This window comes from Festucalex cinctus, chromosome 8, assembly GCF_051991245.1.
Source record: "Festucalex cinctus isolate MCC-2025b chromosome 8, RoL_Fcin_1.0, whole genome shotgun sequence".
In the NCBI taxonomy this organism is placed as follows: Eukaryota; Metazoa; Chordata; class Actinopteri; order Syngnathiformes; family Syngnathidae; genus Festucalex; species Festucalex cinctus.
Genome location: NC_135418.1, coordinates 514,680 through 541,310, shown reverse-complemented (window position 1 = coordinate 541,310; position 26,631 = coordinate 514,680). Strand labels below are relative to the sequence as shown.

Sequence of the window (26,631 nt, the reverse complement as noted above, 5' to 3'; positions counted from 1 at the left end):
AGCGCCCTCTATGCATTTTTATGGAGCATTTCCAATTGTATGATTCAAGCGATACACAACTAAAGATGACTTGACCTAGATTTGTGAAAACTGGGAGGCATACCTATAAGCTTAAGACCTACAAAAAGTATTCTGTAGCCGTATGCTAAACCTAAAAGGAAGTCCGCCATTTTGAATTTATTTTGGGAATTGCACACCATATTTTGCGTTTTGATAAAACTTTGCACACACAAGTCTTGTCAAAAACATTTTAGATCGTCCTTGTCCTATTTGACAGTACCGCAACGTGCCAGGACCCCGACGTGCAAGTACCCCAACATGGCCCAGGTTGCAAGGGCCCTTTATAGCTGCTCGCAGCTCTAGTTATTATTAGGGCCCGAGCAGCGACCGCTGCGAGGTCCCTATTGTTCCTGAAGGAATTCTTATTAGGGCCCGAGCAGCGGCGGCACCGGCGGCGGTGCCGCTGCGAGGCCCTATTGTTTTTGTAGGAATTCTTCTTCTTCTTATTATTATTATTCTCCGCAAACAATCACATTTTTGAGACACTAAACGTGAACGAAAACTCACCAAACTTTACACACACGTCAGGCCTGGCGAAAAATTTGATATTTTAAAGTCGCCATACATGATAACAGAAAAATGGCTCCTTAGCGCCCCCTACATAGGTTAAACGGATCCCAGGTCCGCTACGATTGTCCTACGGCTATGAAAATTGTGTGGCACCTGTAGCACATCCAGATGAACAAAAACCTCTTTGATCTGTGTACCCTAAAATAGACAGGAAGTGAGGTATGATCATTTAAATGTCCAATTTTGGCCCATTTTTGCACATTTACAGGGGTCATACTTTTGCCCGCTTCTCCTACACGGTTAACCCGATTGACTTCAATCTTGGGCTGTACCATCTCAACACCTGGGACAACATCATGGTAAAAAATCTAAAGTTTTTGACATACTATATGATGGGGGCGAGGCATTAAATTTAGAGTTTCAAAATTCTTACTTAATGAAGCATGCCCGGCTGTACGTTTTACCGAGAGTTACCAAAATTTGAAGAGGTATGGAACAGCCCTCGAGGTACAAAAAACTCTTTTTGAACCATTTGCTAAACCTAACAGGAAGTCCGCCATTTTGATTTACTTTGGAACGCATTGTCATTTTTTTGGCCATTTCATAGGGGTCTTATTTTAACGAACCCCTCCTTCAGAGTTTATCCGATCATCTTCAAACTTGGTGTGATTCATCTTCAGATGTTGAAGATGAAAAGTTATTGAAAGCTTTTTTTTTCGTCGCACGCTGTTGTCGTGGCATGCACTGTTTGCAAAGGAAAAAAATCCTTCTTAATGAAGCATTCCCACTTGTACGAAGCAGGTAGAGCTACGAAAATTTGGAGACATATGTAACAGCCCACAATGTACAAAAAAAGTCTTTGAGTGCCATGTGCTAAACCAAATAGGAAGTCCGCCATTTTGATTTACGTTGGCATTTGTAGCCATTTTTTGTGGCCTTTTTTAGGCAAGGCAAGGCAAGGCAAGGCAAGTTTATTTGTATAGCACATTTCATACACAAGGCAACTCAATGTGCTTTCATGAGGAAAGACAACACATAAGCATCAAGAAACAGTAGTTAACATTCAGAGGAAACAAATGAATAAATAAAAATAGGTTACAAAATTTACTAAAAAAAAACAAAAAAACAAAAACAAAAAACAATTAATTAAATAATAATTATAAATAAATAAATAATTAAAGCTGTTTAAAAGTCCCTAATCAAAGGTATAAGAAAAAAGCAAAGTTTTTAACCTGGATTTGAAAGCATTTACTGAAGCTGACTTCACTTCTGTTGGCAGCCTATTCCATCTGTGTGCAGCATAATAGCTAAATGCAGCTTCACCATGTTTGCTTCGAACTCTGGGTTCCACTAGTTGGCCCAAGTCTGTAGATCTCAGAGCCCTGCTGGGTTTGTACTCAATCAGCATTTCTTGGATATATTCAGGACCCAAACCATTTAGTGATTTATAGACGAGTAGCAGAACTTTAAAATCAATTCTACAGCTGACAGGGAGCCAATGTAAATCCTTAAGTACTGGAGTAATATGTTCTGATCTTTTTGTTTTGGTCAGAACTCGAGCTGCAGCGTTCTGAATGAGCTGCAATTGTCTCATGTTCTTTTGAGAGAGTCCAGTCAGAAGACCGTTACAGTAATCTAGTCTGCTGGAGATAAAAGCATGGATAAGCTTCTCTTGGTCTGCTTGAAGCATGCAGTCCTTCAGTCTGGATATGTTTTTCAGCTGGTAAAAGGCTGTTTTAGTGATGAATTTAATATGATTGCTGAAGGTCAGATCTGAGTCTATTAGTACCCCAAGATTTCAAACTTGGTCTTTAGTTTCTAAAGACCAGCAATCCTCTTTTCTTTATTGCCGAAAACAATGAGCTCCGTTTTGTTTTCGTTCAGCTGAAGGAAATTTTGGTTCATCCAGTTGTTAACTTGCTCTAGAGAATGACACAATGCGTTAATAGAACTGCTGTCATTTGGGGACATAGATAAATACAGTTGTGTGTCATCTGCATAACTATGATAGTCAACATCGGTGTTCTGAAGCATTTGACCCAAAGGTAACATATACAGACTGAACAACAGGGGTCCAAGGACTGACCCTTGAGGGACCCCACATGTCATGGCCTTTCGATCAGATTCAAAATTTCCAATGGTCACAAAGTAACTCCTTTCCTCCAAATAGGACCTGAACCATTTAAGGACTGTTCCATTTAACCCCACCCAAGTTTCCAGCCTGTCTAACAGTATATTATGATAAATCGTGTCAAATGCTGCACTGAGGTCCAACAAGACGAGCACTGATACCTTCCCTGCATCAGTGCTCAATCTTATATCATTCAGTACTTTAATCAGAGCTGTTTCTGTACTGTGATGAGGTCGGAAACCTGACTGGAATTTATCCAAAAGTCCGTTTAAGCTCAAAAAATTGCTGAGTTGATTAAAAACCACTTTTTCAACTATTTTAGTTACGAAGGGAAGGTTTGCGATTGGTCTATAATTTGCTAGCAGGGAGACATCCAGTGTTCTCTTTTTTAGAATGGGCTAAGGGGTAATATTTTAATGAACTCCTACAAAATTCATCCGACCGTCTTCAAACTTGGTGTCTTTCATCTTAAGATGTTTAATATGCAAAGTTATCGAAAGTTTTTTAGTTTGTCGCACGCTGTTGCCATGGCGATGTTTGCCAAGTAAAGTGCTGCTTATTTTTTTTTTGTCTATACGTGTGAAAACTCATGAAACTTTGCACACACATCAGACTTGTAATGAACATGAATTTTTAGAGATTTCTTGTGCAATTTGCAATAAATCGCGCCCTCTAGACATTTTTACGGAGCATTTCCGATTGTATGATTCAAGCGCTATATAACTAATGACTTGACCTAGATTTGTGAAAACTGGGAGGCATACCTATTAGCCTAAGACCTACAAAAAGTATTCTGTAGCCGTATGCTAAACCTAAAAGGAAGTCCGCCATTTTGAATTTATTTTGGGAATTGCTAACCATCTTTGGCTTTTTGATCAAACTTTGTACACACAAGGTTTGTCAAAAACATTTTAGATGGTCCTTGTCCTATTTGACAGTACCCCAACATGCCAGTACCCCGACGTGCAAGTACCCCAACGTGGCCCAGGTTGCGAGGGCCCTTTATAGCTGCTCGCAGCTCTAGTTATTCTTCTTCTTTTTATTAGGGCCCGAGCAGCGACCGCTGCGAGGTCCCTATTGTTTTTCAAGGAATTCTTATTATTCTTCTTTTTATTTTTTGTTATTATTCTTTTCCGCAAACAATCACATTTTTGAGACACTAAACGTGAACGAAAACTCACCAAACTTTACACACACGTCAGGCCTGGCGAAAAATTTGATATTTTAAAGTCGCCATAGGTGATAACAGAAAAATGGCTCCATAGCGCCACCTACATAGGTTAAACAGATCCCTGGCCCGCTACGATTGTCCGACGGCTATGAAAATTGTGTGGCACCTGTAGCACATCCAGATGAACAAAAACCTCTTTGATGTGTGTACCCTAAAATAGACAGGAAGTGAGATATGAGTATTTAAATGTCCAATTTTGGCCAATTTTTGCACATTTACAGGGGTCATACTTTTGCCTGCTTCTCCTACACGGTTAATCCAATTGACTTCAAACTTGGGATGTACCATCTCAAGACCTGGGACAACACCATGGTAAAAAATCTAAAGTTTTCGACATACTATATGACGGCGGTGGGGCATCAAATTTAGAGTTTCAAAACTCTTACTAAACGTAGTATTGCCGGTTGTATGTTTAACCTAGAGCTACGAAAATTGGTACACATATGTAACAGACTATGACCTACAAAAAAGTCTGTTGGTGCCATATGCTAAACCCAACAGGAAGTCCGCCAGAGGCGGGGCATCAAATTTTGAGTTTCAAAATTCTTACTTAATGAAGCATTCCCGGCTGTACGTTTCACCTAGAGTTACCAAAATTTAAAGACATATGTAACAGCCCTCAAGGTACAAAAAACTCTTTTTGAACCATATGCTAAACCTAACAGAAAGTCCACCATTTTGATTTACTTTGGAACGTGTTCCCATTTTTTTGGCCATTTCATAGGGGTCCTATTTTAACGAACTCCTCTTACAGAGTTTATCCGATCATCTTCAAACTTGGTGTGATTCATCTTAAGATGTTGAAGATGAAAAGTTATTGAAAGCTTTTTATTTCGCTGCACGCTGTTGTCGTGGCATGCACTTGTTTGCAAAGGAAAAAAATTCTTCTTAATGAAGAATTCTCAGTTGTACGAAGCAGCTAGAGCTACGAAAATTTGTAGACATATGTAACAGCCCACGATGTACAAAAAAGTCTCTTGCTGCTTTGTGCTAAACCCAACAGGAAGTCCCGCAAGGGCCGGGCATCACTTTTTGAGCTAAAAAACTCCTCTTTAACGAAGCATTCCCGGTTGTACCTTTCACCTAGCGCTATGATAATTTGGAGGCATACATAAGAGCCCACGATGTACAAAAAAGTCTTTTAGAACCATATGCTAAGCCAAACAGGAAGTCCGGCATTTTGATTTACTTTGCTATTTGTAGCCATTTTTTGGGGGCCTTTTATAGGCCTCATATTTTCTACAAAACTTATCAGATTGTCTTCATTCTTTGGCATGTTTCATCTGAAGTATCGCCGGTTATGCGTTTAATCTAGAGCTACGAAAATTGGTACACATATGTAACAGACGATGATCTACAAAAAAGCCTGTTGGTGCCATATGCTAAACCTAACAGGAAGTCCGCCAGAGGCAGGGCATCAAATTTTGCATTTCAAAATTTTTACTTAATGAAGCATTTCCGGCTGTACGTTTCACCTAGAGTGACCAAAATTTGAAGACATATGTAACAGCCCTCGAGGTACAAAAAACTCTTTTTGAACCATATGCTAAACCTAACAGGAAGTCTGCCATTTTGATTTACTTTGGAACATGTTGCCATTTTTTTGGCCATTTCATAGGGGTCTTATTTTAACGAACTCCTCCTACAGAGTTTATCCGATCATCTTCAAACTTGGTGTGATTCATCTTAAGATGTTGACGATGAAAAGTTATTGAAAGCTTTTTATTTCGTCGCACGCTGTTGTCGTGGCATGCACTGTTGGCAAAGGAAAAAAAAAATCCTTCTTAATGCAGCGTTCCCAGTTGGATGAAGCAGCTCGAGCTACAAAAATTTGTAGACATATGTACACATTTGTCCACATATATATATTTACATATGCATGTAAAAAAATTATGTCAGGCTAAACTAAATGGTTGATTAGGCCCCACACATTTTCACCTTACCATACCCGGCCCTCTTTGCAAAAGGTTTGAACACTCCTGGCCTAAACCTAGGTGTATACTCAAACTATGCACGCATATAAAGCCTGGAACAAAATGTGTAATTTAGAGGGTTCTTGTTTTGTTTTTTGTATTCCTTATATTTCATGTCATTATACTTGACACACTATTTTTACTACTCACTGAATCAGTTATAAGAACATTTAATTGATACAATCCAATCACATCCTAGAGAATTGAAAACACATTCAATCATGAGGTTGTTAAGACACATTTACTTCTGTAGCACTTAACCACAAACAAGTTGCGACATCCCCTGATCTAACCCTCCAACCGGGCAAGGAAAAACTTTCAGGGGTCATATTTTAACGAACCCCTCCTACAAAATTTATCCGACTGTCTTCAAACTTGGTGTGTTTCATCTTAAGATGTTTAAGATGCAAAGTAATCAAAAGTTTTTTATTTTGTAACACGCTGTTGCCATAGCAATGCATTGTTTGTCAAGTGCTGCTTTTTTTTTTATACACATGAAAACTCATGGAACTTTGCAAACACATCAGACTTGTCATGAACATGAATTTTCAGAGATTTATTGTGCAATTTGCAATAAATAGCGCCCTCTAGACCTTTTTATGAAGCATTTCCGATTGTATGATTATGCTAGACCTACAAAAAAGTATTATGTAGCCATTTGCCAAACCAAAGAGGAAGTCCGCTATTTTGATTTTATTTTGGGAATTATACATCATTTTTGGCCTTTTTCATTCAACTTTGCAAAGACAAGGCATGGAAAAAACTAACATTTTAAATGGTCCTTGTTCCATGTAACAGTTGTCAAGTGCTGCTTTTTTTTTTTTTTATACACATGAAAACTCATGAAACTTTGCAAACACATCAGACTTGTCATGAACATGAATTTTCAGAGATTTATTGTGCAATTTGCAATAAATAGCGCCCTCTAGACATTTTTATGAAGCATTTCCGATTGTATGATTATGCTAGACCTACAAAAAAGTATTATGTAGCCATTTGCCAAACCAAAGAGGAAGTCCGCTATTTTGATTTTATTTTGGGAATTATACATCATTTTTGGCCTTCTTCATTAAACTTTGCACAGACAAGGCATGGAAAAAACTAACATTTTAAATGGTCCTTGTTCCATGGAACAGTACCCCAACGTGCCAGTACCCTGACGTGCAAGTAACCCAACGTTGTGCTCAATAGCGCCCTCTATGCATTTTTATGGAGCATTTCCAATTGTATGATTCAAGCGATACACAACTAAAGATGACTTGACCTAGATTTGTGAAAACTGGGAGGCATACCTATTAGCTTAAGACCTACAAAAAGTATTCTGTAGCCGTATGCTAAACCTAAAAGGAAGTCCGCCATTTTGAATTTATTTTGGGAATTGCACACCATATTTTGCGTTTTGATTAAACTTTGCACACACAAGGCTTGTCAAAAACATTTTAGATGGTCCTTGTCCTATTTGACAGTACCCCAACGTGCCAGTACCCCGACGTGCAAGTACCCCAACGTGGCACGCCTTTGCTGTAGCGATGCATTGTTTGCAAAGAATTTTTTTTTTTATATGATTCAGCTAGATGTGTGAATATTGGGAGGCATACCTATCAGCCGAATACCTCGACAAAGCATTCCATAGCAATGTGAACAAACACAAAAAGCATGGCAAAACATTTACAATTTAGACGGTTTCTTATGAAACAGTACCCTAACGTGCCAGTACCCCGACGTGCAAATACCCCAACGTGGCACGGGTTGCGAGGGCCCTTTATAGCTGCTCGCAGCTCTAGTTATTATTCTTCTTCTTCTTTTTCTTTGTTATTATTCTTTTCCGCAAACAACCACATTTTTGAGGCACTAAACATGAACGAAAACTCACCAAACTTTACACGGAGATCGGGCCTGGCGAAAAATTTGATATTTTAAAGTCGCCATACATGATACATGAAAAATGGCTCTGTAGCGCCACCTACATAGGTTTAACGGATCCCTGTCCCGCTACGATTGTCCTATGGCTACGAAAATTGTGTGGCACCTGTAGCACATCCAGATGAACAAAAACCTCTTTGATATGTGTACCCTAAAATAGACAGGAAGTGAGGTATGAGTATTTGAATGTCCAATTTTGGCCCATTTTTGCACATTTACAGGGGTCATACTTTTGCCCGCTTCTCCTACACGGTTAACCCGATTGACTTCAAACTTGGGCTGTACCATCTCAACACCTGGGACAACATCATGGTAAAAAATCTAAAGTTTTTGACATACTATATGACGGTGGCGGGGCATCAAATTTACAGTTTCAAAATTCTTACTTAACTAAGCATTGCCGGTGGTACGTTTAATTGAGAGCCACGAAAATTGGTACACATATGTAACAGACTATGATCTACAAAAAAGCCTGTTGGTGCCATATGCTAAACCTAACAGGAAGTCCGCCAGAGGCGAGGCATCAAATTTTGTGTTTCAAAATTCTTATTTAATGAAGCATTCCCGGCTGTACATTTCACCTAGAGTTACCAACATTTGAAGACATATGTAACAGCCCTCAAGGTACAAAAAACTCTTTTTGAACCATATGCTAAACCGAACAGGAAGTCCGCCATTTTGATTTACTTTGGAACGTGTTGCCATTTTTTGGGCCATTTCATAGGGGTCTTATTTTAACGAACTCCTCCTACAGAGTTTATCCGATCTTCTCCAAACTTGGTGTGATTCCTCTTAAAATGTTGAATATGAAAAGTTATTGAAAGCTTTTTATTTCGTCGCACCCTGTTGCCGTGGCATGCACAGATTGCGAAGGAAAAAATTCCCTCTTAATGAAGCATTCCCAGTTGTACGAAGCAGCTAGAGCTACGAAAATTTGGAGACAAATTTAACAGCCCACGATGTACAAAAAAGTCTCTTGGTGCCATGTGCTAAACCCAACAGGAAGTCCCGTAGGGGCCGGTCATCACATTTTGAGGTAAAAAACTCCTCTTTAACGAAGCATTCCCGGTTGTACGTTTCACCTAGCGCTATGATAATTTAGTGGCATACATAAGAGCCCACGATGTACAAAAAAGTCTCTTGGAACCATCTGCTAAACCAAACAGGAAGTCCGCCATTTTGATTTACGTTAGGATTTGTAGCCATTTTTTGTGGCCTTTTTTAGGGGTCATTTTTAACGAACTCCTCCTACAAAATTTATCCGACTGTCTTCAAACTTGGTGTGCTTCATCTTAAGATGTTTAAGATACAAAGTTATCGGACGTTATTTATTTTGTCGCACGCCGTTTCATGGCGATGGATTGTTTGCCAAGTAAAATGCTGCTTTTTTTTTTTTGGTCTAAACATGTGCAAAAACTCATGAAACTTTACACACACATCAGGCTTGTCATAAGCATGAATATTTTAGAGATTTCTTATTAAATTTGCAATAAATGCTTCAATAGCGCCCTCTAGACATTTTTATGAAGTCTTTCCGATTATATGATTCAGCTAGATGTGTGAATATTGGCAGGCATGCCTAATATATTCAAAAAGTATTCTATATAGCCATGTGCCAATCCATTTTGATTTTATTTTGTTAATTGTGCATCATTTTTGGCCTTTCCATGAAACTTTACAAACACAAAGCATGGCAAAAACGTTTAAAATTTAGATGGTTTCCTATTTGACAGTACCCCAACATGCCAGTACCCCGACGTGCAAATACCCCAACGTGGCCCGGGTTGCGAGGGCCCTTTATAGCTGCTCGCAGCTCTAGTTTGTTATTATTCTTTTCCGCAAACAATCACATTTTTGAGACACTAAACGTGAACGAAAACTCACCAAACTTTACACGCAGATCGGGCCTGGCGAAAAATTTGATATTTTAAAGTCGCCATACATGATAACAGAAAAATGGCTCTGTAGCGCCACCTACATAGCTTAAACGGATCCCTGTCCCGCTACGATTGTCCTACGGCTATGAAAATTGTGTGGCACCTGTAGCATATCCAGATGAACAAAAACCTCTTTGAGCTGTGTACCCTAAAATAGACAGGAAGTGAGATATGAGTATTTAAATGTCCAATTTTGGCCAATTTTTGCACATTTACAGGGGTCATACTTTTGCCCGCTTCTCCTACACGGTTAACCCGATTGACTTCAAACTTGGGCTGTACCATCTCAACACCTGGGACAACATCATGGTAAAAAATCAAAAGTTTTCGACATACTATATGACGGTGGCGGGGCATCAAATTTACAGTTTCAAAATTCTTACTTAACGAAGCATTGCCGGTTGTACGTTTAACCTTGAGCTACGAAAATTGGTACACATATGTAACAGACTATGATCTACAAAAAAGTCTGTTCGTGCCATATGCTAAACCCAACAGGAAGTCCGCCAGAGGCGGGGCATCAAATTTTGAGTTTCAAAATTCTTACTTAATGAAGCATTCCCGGCTGTACGTTTCACCTAGAGTTACCAAAATTTGAAGACATATGTAACAGCCCTCAAGGTACAAAACACTCTTTTTGAACCATATGTTAAACCTAACAGGAAGTCCGCCATTTTGATTTACTTTGGAACGTGTTGCCATTTTTTGGGCCATTTCATAGGGGTCCTATTTTAACAAACTCCTCCTACAGAGTTTATCCGATCATCTTCAAACTTGGTGTGATTCATCTTAAGATGTTGAAGATGAAAAGTTATTGAAAGCTTTTTATTTCGTCGCACGCTGTTGCCGTGGCATGCACTTGTTTGCAAAGGAAAAAAATTCTTCTTAATGAAGAATTCTCAGTTGTACGAAGCAGCTAGAGCTACGAAAATTTGTAGACATATGTAACAGCCCACGATGTACAAAAAAGTCTCTTGCTGCTTTGTGCTAAACCCAACAGGAAGTCCCGCAGGGGCCGGGCATCACATTTTGAGCTAAAAAACTCCTCTTTAACGAAGCATTCCCGGTTGTACGTTTCACCTAGCGCTATGATAATTTGGAGGCATACATAAGAGCCCACGATGTACAAAAAAGTCTCTTAGAACCATATGCTAAACCAAACAGGAAGTCCGGCATTTTGATTTACGCCTTTTTTAGGGGTCACATTTTAACGAACTCCTACGAAATTTATCCGACTGTCTTCCAACTTGGTGTGTTTCATCTTAAGATGTTTAAGATGCAAAGTTATCGAAAGTTTTTTTTATTTTGTCGCAAGCCGTTGCCATAGCGATGCATTATTTGCCAAGTAAAATGCTGCTTTTTTTTTTTTTTGTCTAAACGAGCGAAAACAAAACTTTGCACACAGATCAGACCTCTCAAGAACATGAATATTTTAGAGATTTGTTGTGCAATTTGTAATAAATGGCTCAATAGCGCCCTCTTGACATTTTTATGAAGTATTTCCGATTATATGATTCAGCTAGGTGTGAATATTTGGAGGCACACCTATCAGTCTAATACCTACAAAAAATATTCTATAGCCATGTGCCAAACCATTTTGATTTTATTTTGTTAATTGTGCATCATTTTTGGCCTTTCCATGAAACTTTGCATGCACAAAGCATGGCAAAAACATTTACAATTTAGACGGTTTCCTATGAAACAGTACCCCAACATGTCAGTACCCCGACGTGCAAGTACCCCAACGTGGCCCAGGTTGCGAGGGCCCTTTATAGCTGCTCGCAGCTCTAGTTATTCTTCTTCTTATTATTCTCCGCAAACAATCGCATTTTTGAGACGCTAAACGTGAACGAAAACTCACCAAACTTTACACGCACATCAGGCCTGGCGAAAAATTTTATATTCTAAAGTCGCCATACATGATAACAGAAAAATGGCTCCATAGCGCCACCTACATAGGTTAAACGGATCCCTGTCCCGCTACGATTGTCCTATGGCGACGAAAATTGTGTGGCACCCGTAGCACATCCAGATGAACAAAAACCTCTTTGATATGTGTACCCTAAAATAGACAGGAAGTGAGGTATGAGTATTTAAATGTCCAATTTTTGCCAATTTTTGCACATTTACAGGGGTCATACTTTTGCCCGCTTCTCCTACACGGTTAACCCGATTGACTTCAAACTTGGGATGTACCATCTCAACACCAACATCATTGTAAAAAATCTAAAGTTTTTGATATACTATATGACGGCGGCGGCGCATCAAATTTAGAGTTTAAAAATTCTTACTTCACGAAGCATTGCTTTGTACGTTTAATCTAGAGCTACGGAAATTGGTACACATATGTAACAGGCTATGACCTACAAAAAACTCTTTTTGAACCATATGCTAAACCTAACAGGAAGTCCACCATTTTGATTTATTTTGGAACTTGTTGCCATTTTTTTGGCCATTTCATTGGGCAAGGCAAGGCAAGGCAAGTTTATTTGTATAGCACATTTCATACACAAGGCAACTCAATGTGCTTTACACGAGGAAAGACAACACATAAGCATCAAGAAACAGTAGTTAACATTCAGAGGAAAAAAATAAATAAATAAAAATAGGTTACAAAATTTACTAAAAAAAAAAACAAAAACAAAAAAAACACTTAATTAAAGCTGTTTAAAAGTCCCTAATCAAAGGTATAAGAAAAAAGCAAAGTTTTTAACCTGGATTTGAAAGCATTTACACTCGGGGCTGACTTCACTTCTGTTGGTAGCCTATTCCATCTGTGTGCAGCATAATAGCTAAATGCAGCTTCACCATGTTTGCTTCGAACTCTGGGTTCCACTAGTTGGCCCAAGTCTGTAGATCTCAGAGCCCTCCTGGGTTTGTACTCAATCAGCATTTCTTGGATATATTCAGGACCCCTGATATATTCAGGGGTCTTATTTTAACGAACTCCTCCTACAGTGTTTATCCGATCATCTAAACTTGGTGTGATTCATCTTAAGATGTTGAAGATGAAAAGTTATTGAAAGCTTTGTATTTCGTCGCACGCTGTTGTCATGGCATGCACTGTTTGCAAAGGAAAAAAAAATATCCTTAAAGAAGCATTCCCATTTGTACGAAGCAGCTAGAGCTACGAAAATTTGTAGACATGTAACTGTAACTGTCATTTATGAATATTCTTTTGCTTTCCACCACTCAAAATGTTCACTGGCATCAGACCTATCCAAACATACGTATTTTTTATTTAGTTGTATTTATTTTTGATAGCCTCTATGGATGTTAAAAGCAGTATCGTGAATGAAGGATATGCTTAATAACTCCCCGGTACATGCTTCAAAAAATCCCCAACTTGACATGTATATTTATAGTCAAGGCCTGAAGGTATCTCTCTGACAAAATTCAGTTATAAATACAGCGCCACGTAGTCCTTGAGGCATAAAAAAAAAAAAACACTTACGGCATTTTGGACAAAATTTGTGAACTCATTGTAAGTATTATAACTAAGACAGTTATCACACTGAGAATGAGTTTACAATTTTTGTAAAAATACCGTAAGTGGAGTATTTTTTTTCTGCCTCAAGGGCTATGTGGCGCTGCATATATAACTGAATGTTGTCATAGAGATACCTTCAGGCCTTGACTATAAATATACATGTCAAGTTGGGGATTTTTTGAAGCATGTACCGGGGAGTTATTAAGCATATCCTTCATTCACGATACTGCTTTTAACGTCCATAGAGGCTATCAAAAATAAATACAACTAAATAAAAAATACGTATGTTTGGATAGGTCTGATGCCAGTGAACATTTTGAGTGGTGGAAAGTAAAATAATATTCATAAATGACAGTTATCACACTGAGAATGAGTTTACAATTTTTGTAAAAATACCGTAAGTGGGGTATTTTTTTTTCTGCCTCAAGGGCTAGGTGGCGCTGCATATATAACTGAATGTTGTCATAGAGATACCTTCAGGCCTTGACGATAAACATACATGTTAAGTTTGGGATTTTTTGGAGCATGTACCGGGGCGTTATCAAGCATATCCTTTTTCATTGGGAAACCTGTTTACAATTTTTGTAAAAATACCGTAAGTGGGGTATTTTTTTTTTCATGCCTCAAGGGCTAGGTGGCGCTGCATGTATAACTGAATGTTGTAATAGAGATAGCTTCAGGCCTTGACGATAAACATACATGTCAAGTTTGGGATTTTTTGGAGCACGTACCGGGGAGTTATTAAGCATATCCTTTTTCAGTGCGAAACACAAATTTTGATGCCCCGCCCTCATCATATAGTATTTCGAAAAGTCAAGATTTTTCCCCCTGTCGTTGGCTCAGGTCTTGACATGGTCCAGGTCAAGTCTGAACTCAGTCGGATGAAACGTGTAGGAGAAGTGGGCAAAAGTATGCCCCCTGTATATGTGCAAAAATCGTCAAAAATGGGACATTCAAAAATTCGTAGCTCACTTCCTGTTCATTTTAGCATATGTGTCCAAGAGACTTTTTTTGTAGGTCTTGGGAACCCTCATACACTGAAGAATTTCCAAAGATCTTGCTTAAACGTACAACCGGGACTGCTTCGTTAAAAATTTCTAGGAGGCGCTATTGAGTCATTTTTGTAAAAATAGCACAATCAACAATAAAATATTGCTCATTTTACCAGGCCAGATGTGTGTGCCAAGTTTCATGAGTTTCTGTGCATGTTTAGACGCTCAAAACTGGCGTTGTTTTCTTGGCAAACAGCGCTTAGCCACGGCCACAGCGATTCGCGAAAACTCACAAACTTCGTGTTGTGACATCATGAAGGCCGAAAACCTCATCTGAGCAAATATGAGGTAGGTCCAGTTCATGTGTTTGGAGAAAAACATAGAAGAAAATTTGTAAGAAAAAAAATTGCCACTCGGTGGCGCTATCAGTAAGACAAAATATAAGTTTTTAGATGTCTTTCGGGCTGGACTCTCATCAAATGTGTGAAATTTTGAGAAGATAGGATCATCTCGGTCAAGTTAATGCAGCTTTTATTGTCACGAAAAATCTTCAGACTTTGCGGCACCATAGCGGCCAATATTCGGTGTGGGGCATGATCAACATCTTAAAGCTTTTCTGACCAATTTTCAACTGGATCCCTTCAACGAGCTCAGCACAGTAGCTAAAAATGTAAAGTATGACATTTATTGTTACTACTAGGTGGCGCTATATGTATAACTGAATTTTATCATATAGATGTTTTCAGGCCGTGACTATTAGGTTGCCTGAGAAGTTTGAGATTTTTTGGAGCTTTAACATGGGAGTTATTAAGCATTTGCTCTTTCTGGACAAATTAAATTTTAAAGGCAATATTTGATGCCCCGCCCCCGTCATATAGTATTTCAAAAAGGCAAGATTTTTTTCCCAGTTGTTCTCTCAGGTCTTGAGATGATAAATGGCAAGTTTGAAGTCAATTGGATAAAAAATGTTTGCAAAGGGGGAAAAAGCATGACCACAGTGAATGTGCCAAAATAGGCCAAAATTGGACATTAAAAAATTCATAGCTCACTTCCTGTACATTTTAGCTACATGGCCCCAATTTACTTTTTGTGCGTCCTGGGGTGCTACACGTGCCTACCAATTTTCGTAGCTCTAGGTCAAACGTGCCGGGCTTGGTTTTTATTTTTCTATGCTAGGGGGCGCTATACAGTCGCATTGTTATGACAACTTCATAATTTTTCGCCGGGCCTGAGGAGTGTGCAAAGTTCAGTGAGTTTTCGTGATTGTTTTAGGTACCCAAATTGCGATCGTTTGCGGAGAATAAAGAAGAAGGAGAAGAAGAAGAAGAATTTTTACAAAAACAATAGGGACCTCGCAGCGGTTTCTGCTCGGGCCCTAATTAGTAATATGAATACAATAAACATGTAAACAATCTAAAAAATACTTTTGAGGCATGCACGTTGATGGCTTCATAATAAAGCTCTCCAATGAAGTGGAACGGTTAGCACTCTAACGTAGCGTTAAGACATCGTTGCCACATTTACTATTCAGCCATAAAATCGCTGTGTTACAGGCCAAGCCTGGCCCTTTAAGTGCTGTAGTGCCGCACTTTGGCGCAGGAGGGCGGTGTTGTTTTGGAAAGAGAAGGAGAGCGGAAGACCTTGCTTGTGCACCGTCTGTCGTTGAGGAGTGCTAAAATAAAAGTTTGTGTGAATCAACGAAAACGAGAGTCTGCCTGCTCAGTCCCCATACCATCGGTTAAGAGGTCCCTGGGCAGGAGAAGAGGACTTAAAAGCTGTAACCAACGTGGGCACGTTTTATCACACAGTGTGTGTTTAAATGAACATCCACGTTAGCACTTAGCTACGCTAACCATCCAAATAACTTAGAGTGGCTGAGATGACTGTCCCTCGCCGTCAGAAGGATTCGACAAAAGGTGCTTCACTGCTTCCGTCTCAACTGCCGTGAGAGGCAAGGTCTGTCTTGCATATTTTACATTGAACATTATCCGCTTTAGTGTTCCCAAACCTTCGAAGTCCGATGTCGGTTAGCCATGAGAGCATACTGTGTACAGCTGGTGCTGACGTTACGTCAATGCTACTGCGCATGTGCGTCTAGTAAGAGCAGGCAGGAGGACGGGCGGCAGGCAGTCAAACGAGCCGTTGAGGCAGTTTTGGAAGAGAAAACAAATATAAGGCTGATATATATTATGTAAAACAGACTAGTCGACTATTTAAATTAGCCGTTGACGGTTTTGATCGTCGACGTAGTCACGACTAGTCGACTAATCTTGGCAGCCCTAATATATATATATATATATATATATATATATATATATATATATATCCATCCATTTTCTTGACCGCTTATTCCTCACAAGGGTTGCGGGGGGTGCTGGCGCCTATCTCAGCTGGCTCTGGGCAGTAGGCAGGGGACACCCTGGACTGGTTGCCAGCCAATCGCAGGGCATATATATTAGGGGTGGGACAAAAAAACGATTCGACCGAACCATCGGTCGTCAAGGGAAGCTAAACGGCCGTATCGGTAGCAGACTTGTCAACCGATACAAAATCCGCCGGGAATCCTTAGATACATTGCTTGTAAAGCTGTGGACCGGATATCGCGTTGCTGTGAATCGGTTGCGAGTGAGGCTTTATGGTTTTCATAACAATAGCAAGAGTTCTGCACCGTGCTCTACTTGTTTTGTTTACATTTCAGTAGCATCGCTATTCAAGCTACTTCCGTGTTTACAGAGAGAGACGCTTCATTCCCCGGATGTTGTAAACATAATGCAAAGACGTTACGCACCTTTTTTGGGGGGGAGGGGGGGCCGCCTACCGTCAACGCCGTGCTCGCGACACGGCACGCGCGCAGTCGCGCACGAGTGACAACATGCAAATGGGGACAGTTAGCAGAAGCCGGTGCCTCACATCTCGGTATTTCCCATGGCTATCGAGCCTCTCGGTGTACTTGTATGTCCCGGGCCGGCGTTGGTACTGCGCGCAAGCCAAAAAGAATAACTCCCGTGACGATCCAATGCATGGATTCAAACGACACAGGTATGTCCCACAGCCAACACACCAGCTATGCTAAAAGCACACTGCAAGTATCTCATTTCTCAGTTTGTGGCTCCCTGTCAATGTACACAACGAGCATGAGCAATAGATAGGAGAACTGAGACGTGCCCGTGATTACGTCATCAAACGCAAAATGAACGACAGCCCAAAAAAACAAAACATAAACAGTAGTGATTCCGTGGTCATCATCGTGTCTCAGATTAAAAAAACTAAAAAGATGTCATACATTAACCAAAAATGAATGTGATGGCAAAGAAAAACAAAAATTGTTGATAAAAAGGTTAGGGCACTTTTGGAAATATTTTTGGATATATTAATTTGTTAAAATGTGTTTGATTGATTTATTGTTCCATAAGGTGGCCTCATATTTCTTTTGGCTGGACGGTAGGTTTATTTCATGTCTTAAATTTATGTTTCTGAAATACTTCACAATGTGGACATATTCTGTTTAATTGTGTTGGTGTCTTTTTAAAGGTTAAATATTTATATTTCAAATTGAATTATCAGCCTTTTGTTTCCTGATCCTGATTTTGAATTAAAAAAAATAAACAAAAAACAATTATAACGGTCAATAACAACTAAGAAATATTTAAACTGATACATTTTTCAGTCATATCGCCCAGCCCTTTGTTCCGGTCCATTTAAATAATTGATTCAATATATAAAAATATAGAAGACATTGTTGTTGTTCTTTTTTAACACATTTGTAGATACTGTAAAAATTTGTGGTGTTTTAAGATTAATGTTTACAAGCAACAAATATCACTATAAGTTTTGAATATTGAAATTAATCGTATCGAATCGAAAATTGTATCGTTCCCAAACTTAATCGAACCGTATCGAACCGTTCTGTTCTGAAAGATAATCGTTTTTCAATCGAATCACAACTTGTGTATCGAGATACATATCGAATGGGCCTCATGTCAGAGATTCCCACCCCTAATATATATATATATATATGTATATAACATGTAAGGAATATATATATATATTTTTTTAAGTATTAGTTTACTTCCTCAAACATATTCCATAAAATGTAAACTCACGATGCTTGAAGTTTTAGGTAAAGATAGGATTTTATTTATTTATGTATTTATTTATTTATTGTGGCACTCTTCACTCTTGCTCTGCAGTTACATCTGATTATGTGATCAACAGCCGAGAAGATAATACATTAGTGCAATCTACAGATCAATTAAGAACAATTATGCTTGTTAAACTCACCATGCTTTAAGTTTTAGGTAAAGATTGTATATTTTTTGTGTGGCACCATTGCTCTGCAGCTATATCTGATTTTGTGATCAACAGAAAAGAATATGATATATGACATTACAATCTACATGTAGATTGAGAACAATTATGCTTGTTGCAAAGAGAAGAGTGTATTAGATTGATGTGAAAAAGCAACTTGTCCATCCTATTGGATCCAGGACATCTTGCCGCACCTGGCAGACTCACTCTAGTCTGTTGTGGCACTTTGTTTGTTTGTTCATTGGCCTTTGTTTGTTTTTTAACCTTTGTAACTATTAAAAATTGCCTTCAAAAGAAGGAATCCATTCAGGCAAATAATTCCACACTTTCATCTTCTTTGTAAAGTTGTCCATCTTTTGGAAAGGAATTCAAACATATTTAGGACAAAATTTCTCACTAGTACTGGCGCAGCAAACTAGCTTGCATTACACCACAAATAATAAACGTTGCCATAAACGACCTTACAATTCGATGTCTTGTGCCCACCAATAATTTCCAGACTTTATCACGCTTCTTTTGAGAGCTACAGTAGTCTATCTGTACTAGTGTGGCCAGATGTCCGGATTTAGGGCAGACAGTCTTAATTTTCAGTGATGTGTCAGGCGTCTTGCGCAACCCTAAACCGGACGCTGGTTTGTCCGCCTTTTCAGCCGCGTTGAGTTTACTAGTGATGTGACATTCGTGAACAAATCGAGTCTTTTGAACGGTTCTTGAATGTGAACAATGGGAACCGAGTCTTTTTAGAGAGCCGTTCATCCTGGCCATGTAACACTGGACTAGCTTTACATCGTTGGCAGAGTCCTTGATGGTGCTTGGGAATTTGTTCAACCAGTTTGGATGGGTTGTGCAGACTTGAAGAAGGCATTCGACCTTGTCCCTCTGGGACTTCTGTGATGTGTGCTTCGTGAGTACAGGGTACCGAACCCTCTGATACAGGCTTTTGGGTCCCTGTAAGTCAGATTCACATTCACATTGATTTTCAGTGAGGGTTAGACTCAGCCAAGTCTGCCCTTTGTCACCACTTGAATACATAGCCTTTATGGACAGAAATTCTACGTGCAGCCAAGGTATTGAGCAGATCTGGTTTGATGGCTTCACTATTACAGCTCTGCTTTTCTCAGATGATATGGTAATGTTGGCTTCATCAAGCTGTGATCTCCAACTCTCACTGTTGGGGTTTGCAGCCGAGTGTGAATGGCCTTCAGTGGATGGCCTTCAGTTGGAAGATGGTGTAGCACCCTCTCCAGGATGGGGCTTAGATCCTGACCGAAATTGTCAGTTATCTTGGGGTCCTGTTTCATGAGTGAGGGAAGATTGGAACATGACTCTATCAATCTGTTGTGGTGAATGAGCAGCTGAACTAAAAGTCGAAGCTCTGGATTTATTTATCAACTATGTTCCTTCTCTCACCTATGGTCACTAGCTCTGGGTCATAATCAAAAGCACGAGATCCTGGATACAAGCATCTGTTATGTCTTTCCTCCGCAGGGTGTCCGGGCTTTCCCTTTGAGATAAATGGTGAGAAGCTCAGTCATCTGCGAGGGGTTCTCTCTAGTGTTGTCCCTGGTGTTGAGGTGATTAATCTAAGCCAGGGGTCACCAACGTGGTGCCCAAGGGAACCAGGTGGTCCCCGAGGATCAAATGAGTAGCCCATGGGTCTGTTCCAAAAATAGCTCACCAGTGCAACAAGATTGAGATTTTCGAGGAATGAAAATGTAAACACTGAAAGCAATTTATAATAATAAAGTGTTGCAGATTGGAATTTATCTGTTTCCTATTTACTGTGAGAATATCATGTATGTGCTTATGTGATATTATTTTCTTTTTGCTCCACAGAATAGTAAACCAGACTCCCTGCTAAAAATGGAAGAGGATTGCAAATTTGGCAAGACATCAGTTTTAGGCAATAAAGTCAGCTTTACACTGGCACACAAGAAAATCTTGAGGTATGTACAGGATGGCCATGTTTGCCATTCAGTATTTACTGAGTCCAACCCATGTTCAGTACGAATAATATCAGTCATTTAAAAAAAATCTAATAAATTACAACGATAACAATACATTTTCAAAATTAAAGCTGGGAGCAGGTATAAAGAACACTTGCTGCCTTTGTCCGCGTTTGTTGGGGTACTGGCTTAATGTTGATCATAAGCTGGGTTGTAGGAAAGGACGTTAATGGAAAATGTGTTTATTTTTTTATTTTTTTATTTTTTTAAGCAGTACAATAAACCTATACATTATATGTAACATACATAAATTATTCCCATACACATGCCTCACATTATACGTAACATACATAAATTATTCCCATACACATGCCTCACATGCAAAGTTTCATGGGTTTTTGCACATTTAGATACAACATTTGATTAAATGAAAACCTTCAGTTGAAACACCCAAAGTTTGAAGATGATCAAATCTCGAATAGGGTGTTAAAATATGACTTCTATAAATGGCCCATAAATGAGGCAAAATTTGAAAGCAAATTAAAAATGGGAGACTTTGGGGACTTCCGGGGATGTCATGCTCTAAACAGCAACTTGAGCATGCCATGTCCACACTTGATTATTTCCTAACTATACAACTAAGGATGTTCGATAGCACTTTTTTTCAGACCAATAGGAATACTTAAATCGAGTCTTCACCGTTAGTGACACCAAGTACTGATATCACAAACACTTTTGATTCGTAACCCTCCCCCCCAAAAAAAGCAAAACACAATGACAGTATAATTTAAAAGAAAGACCTGTATATGTCACAATATAGCATTTTGTCTCATTTTTTTGACAACATAACATTGTTGGGGTAGATCACAAATGTGCAAATGATATTCATATATCTTATTGTTCTTATTGTCCGGTGTTGGTGTCTTCTTTTTTCTTGAAGTCCATTGTAAGGGAAATTGGTCCAATTAATTATTAAATCGATAATTGTTAATCATTAACTTAATAATCAATTGACTCATTAATTGAAGGAATTAAATTAATTTTGAGCTTGCCTTTGGCGCACCACATCTCTTTTTGATAATTTTATCAGGATAGCAGATGAGAACTTCGTTGATCCATCCATCCATCCATCCATCCATCCATCCATCCATCCATCCATCCAATCCATCCATCTTCTACCGCTTATCTGAGGTCGGGTCACGGGGGCAAAGTCAGATTTCCCATAGTTTCTCCAGCGTCTCCTGGGTCGTCCCCGGTTCCCCTGCTGGTGGAACATGCCCGGAACACCTCTACAGTGAGGCATCCAGGAGGCATCTGAACCAGATGCCCGAGCTACCTCAGCTGGCTCCTCTCAATGTGGAGGACCATCGGCTCGACTCTGAGTCCCTCCCAGATTACCGAGCTTCTTACCCTATCTCTAAGTGAGAGCCCAGACACCCTGCGGAGGAAACTCATTTCTGCCGCTTGTATCCTGGATTTTGTTCTTTCGGTCACAACCCACAGCTCGTGGCCATACGTGATGGTCGGAACGTAGATCGACTGGTAAATCGAGAGCTTTGCCTTTTGGCTCAGCTGTTTCTTCAACAGAATAGACCGAACCAGAGTCTGCATCACTCCAGACACTGCATCGATCCGCCTGTCGATATGCCGCTCCATCCAGCCCTCACTTGTGAACAAGACCCCAAGATACTTGAACTCCTCCACTTGGGGCAGGATATCAACCCCGACCTGGAGAGGGCACACCACCCTTTTCCAACTGAGGACCATGGTCTCGAATTTGGAGGTGCTGATCTTCATCCTAACCGCTTCACACTCGGCTGCGAACCAGTGAGAGTTGGAGATCACGGCTTGATGATGCCAACAGCACCACATAATCTGCAAAAAGCAGAGATGCAATGCTGAGGCCACCAAACCAGACCCCCTCAACACCTCGGCTGCGCCTAGAAATTCTGTCCATAAAAGTTATGAACAGAATCTGTGACAAAGGGCAGCCTTGACGGAGTCCAACCCTCACTACAAACGAATCCGACTTACTGCCGGCAATGCGGACCAAACTCTGCGGAACAGCCCGTATCAGGGGGCTCGGTTTTGTTACTTACAAACAAAGCAATCCCGCTCCCGGTGTTGCATTCCGTGACTAAGGCAAGAAAAAAAATCAATAAAAATGGTTAAATGCTGTAGTTACGACTTGTGTAAGAGTGATAACCGTTATCCTGATCGACTAACCGGCGTCCTGCTGTAGTCACGGCTTGTGTAAGAGAGAGAGCCGTTATCCCGATCCACTGAAAGGAGGTAAATTCCCTTCCCTAAACCCTCAAACAACTAGGAAACATGTCTGCGCTGGATCAGACTTTATGGAAGACCACACACACGACCAGTCAAGTCCCTCCAAACTGACCAGAAACTATTATGTTTGCATTAAGGTAATGTTCTCCATTGTTGTTTTTAACCAAAGGTTAATGATAGCTCCGGGTAGCTAACCATCGACACGTTTGTTGACTTACTATAAATGTCAACAGAACAAGCTTTGCACACACGACCAGTTGAATCACTCCAAAATGACCAGAAACCACTACGTCTGCGCTAAGGTAATGTCTCCATTGTTGTTTTTAGCCAAAGGCTAACGATAGCTCCGGGTAACTAATCGTCCACATGTTTGTTGACTTACTATTTACTATAAATGCCAACAAAACATTGAAACTATGAGGTAATATAAATTCATTCTTACCTTGCTTGACAGAAATAATGTCCAAAAACTTCGATTTTGCCGGCAATCGGTCGAAGTGAATGAGGTCTTGCTGCAGTAGACAACGATGCGAATTTTTCCTTTTGTTTTTGACTTGGTTAGATGTTTCACAGCTAGTCAAGATGCTTGTTTCGTCTCTGACCTTGATTCAGTCAGGCTTCGCTCCACAACCTGGCAAGCTGTTTGTCAATCGTACCTGTTTTGTGCCGTGTAATAGGTGAACCCAGGAGGGTCGTTCAGCGAGTCTGTAAACTCAGGTGATGTCCACTGTTCTTGAGCGAGTACAGTTTCGACAGTCGCCATCCGAATACCGTCCCACAATACAACACTCCACCTTTTCAAATAAAATAATATACATAGACGCTTAAACAAAACAGTCGGGAATGGGTATCCCCATCAATCTAAATAACGCTGATCTTTTTTTTTTTTTTAAACAAAATCTAGAACTATGTATAAACGTTGGGTCTGGCTGCTGTCAAAGAATAAAGTAAGTAACCCACATTGATTTAACATGGCAGAGGATCGGGATCAAATAAAGTCTGCTCTCTTGGGGGAAATGAATGTAATCCAACTATTCCAAATTTGATAGAATTTGTCTTTCTGGAGTCTAATTCACTATGTCAGTTTTTCCATTCTAAATATCTTCAGAACTATTCCAATCCAATCATCTAGTGTTGGCTGTTTCGGGTTAAGCCATCTCCTTGTAATTGCTTTCTTGCTTGCCACCAAAAGTAGTTGCAGCAACTTTATTTCACTCCTCCGTTCCACAAAAGGAACATGACCCAGATATAAAACCTCAAAATTGAGAGGAATTTGCATATTGAATACAGCATTTAAAGAAGCCTGGATAGCCACCCAGAAATCTTTCAATTTTGGACACTCCCAGAAAACATGGTAGTGGTTTGCAACAGTCGAGCCACAATTTCTCAAAGTCTCCTCGGGTATCACCAAACCCGACGCCCTCTCCCATTTATTTTTAATGTACAAAGTGTTAAGATTTGTCCGTGATGGATGCTTATCCTCGTTCTATGACACACAACCGATTTTTAGTGTCCAGGGTGGGAGGGAAATCCAAGAGCGAAGGAAGAGAATAGATTCCCAACACATGTACCGAACCAGATCACAGCGAGCTCAAGAAGAGTAGCTTCATCGAAGCAGTCTCAGAGCTACGTAACCTCCAGCTCCCTGACACCAGCCAGTTCCCAACATACAGACATAGAGTTCTGGTTCAACCCTCCGGCCACTCCGCACGTCGGGGGAACATGGGAGAGGGAGATGAGATCAATCAAGGCCTCGCTAAAAGTCGTCCTGAAGAAGAAAATCATTCCGGAGCCTGTTCTGCGCATCCTCCACATCGAAGTAGGATGCATACTGAACGCGAAGCCACTTGGCTATGTCTCGATTGATATCGCAGATCCCGACCCAATAACGTCGAACATGCTACTCATGGGACGCAGAGATTCGTCACTTCCATAAGCTATCTACGACAGTGAAGACCTTCTTGGGCGACGACGGTGGAGGAATAGCCAGGTACTTGCCGACAACTTCTGGTCATCTTTTGTCCGCCAATACCTACCAGATCTCCAAGATCGTCCAAAGTGGCAGTCAGACTCCAAGGAGCTCAGGATTGGTCAGTTGACCCTCATCGTTGATCCTTGCTTCCCGAGAGCATCCTGGCCAGTGGGCACCATAACAGAGATTTTCCCTGCTCCAGATTGTCGAGTACACACAGCTGGTGTTAAGGTAAAGAAGAAGATCTACTCCCTCCGGTCATCCTTTTGATTCCTCTTCCTCGGCTGAGCGAAGAAGATAATGGCATAACAGCAGTCGTCCTGAGGACGAACAATTATCCTGACAGACAATTGGGGTGGCTGTGTCAGAAAGACTGGGGGGAACAAAATTTTGTTCCGTTTCATGTGCGTCCCTTTTTGAGGGAACACTAGTTCACTTCCCTATTTCCGGCAGCGCCATTTCAGTGTGCGTTACTGACGATAAGTAAGTACTATAGTTGTGAGGAATAACATCCAGATGTGCCAAATATGCGGTTCAATGTGTGTTATTAGGGCCCGAGCATCTACGGCTGTGAGGTCCCGCTTGTTTTTGTAGGAATTATTAGGCCCCGAGGTCCCTTCTGTTTTTGTTTGAATTCTTCTTCTTCTTCTTCTTCTTCTTCTTCCACTTCTACTTCTTCGAAAACAATCGTATTTTGGGGGACCTAAACATGTACGAAAACTCACCAAACTTTGCACACTCCTCGGGCTCGGTGAAAAATTTGATATTATGAAGTTGAGGTTTTTACAAAACTTTATTTGGTTTCACATCATTTACAAAACAGATTAAAAAACCCAAATACAAAACAAGCAAACATTATTTACACGCAAAATATACATTCGATTAAAACACAAAATTCAACTAGAGCTGCGAGCAGCTATAAAGGGCCCTCGCAACCTGGGCCACGTTGGGGTACTTGCACGTCGGGGTACTGGCATGTTGGGGTACTGTTTCATAGGAAACCGTCTAAATTGTAAATGTTTTTGCCATGCTTTGTGGTTGCAAAGTTTCATGGAAAGGCCAAAAATGATACACAATTAACAAAATAAAATCAAAATGGTTTGGCACATGGCTATAGAATAATTTTTGTAGGTATTAGGCTGATAGGTGTGCCTCCAAATATTCACACATCTAGCTGAATCATATAATCGGAAATACTTCATAAAAATGTCTAGAGGGCGCTATTGAGCCATTTATTACAAATGGCACAACAAATCTCTAAAATATTCATGTTCTTGAGAGGTCTGATCTGTGTGCAAAGTTTTGAGTTTTCGCTCATGTTTAAACTCTCAAAAAAAAAAAGCATTTTTCTTTTCAAACAATTCATCGCTAGAGCAAAGACGTGACAAAAAATTTCAAGAACTTTTCATCTTAAATATCTTCAGATGAAACACGCCAAAGAATGAAGACAATCTGATAAGTTTTGTAGAAAATATGAGGCCTATAAAAGGCCCCAAAAAATGGCTACAAATAGCAAAGTAAATCAAAATGGCAGACTTCCTGTTTGGTTTAGCATATGGCTTTAGAAACTTTTTTGTCAGTCTTAGGCTGATAGGTATCCCAATTTTTACAAATCTAGCTGAATCATACATTTCCAAAAGCTTCATAAAAATGTCTATTGGGCGCTATTGAGCCATTTATTGCAAATTGCACAAGAAATCTCTAAAATATTCATGTTTATGACAAGTCTGATGTGTGTGTAAAGTTTCATGAGTTTTCGCTCGTTTAGACACAAAAAAAAAGCAGCATTTTACTTGGCAAATAATGCATCGCTATGGCAACGGCTTGCGACAAAATAAAAAAAACCTTCGATAACTTTGCATCTTAAACATC

General features: G+C 40.0%; 1 protein-coding gene across 13 annotated transcripts in view; it reads left to right on the top strand.

Annotated features, from left to right (window-relative positions):
• The window catches only part of phf2 (PHD finger protein 2), a 628,982-nt gene that overhangs the window by 229,160 nt on the left and 373,191 nt on the right, over positions 1-26,631 (top strand). For all 13 annotated transcript variants that reach the window (XR_013284755.1, XM_077530649.1, XM_077530645.1 and 10 more), the window contains one exon: positions 20,392-20,501. Coding sequence is in view for 12 of the 13 variants with exons in the window: in XM_077530649.1 (XP_077386775.1) it covers positions 20,392-20,501 (110 nt within the window). In the remaining variant the exon portion in view is untranslated. The remainder of the gene's footprint in view (positions 1-20,391; positions 20,502-26,631) is intronic.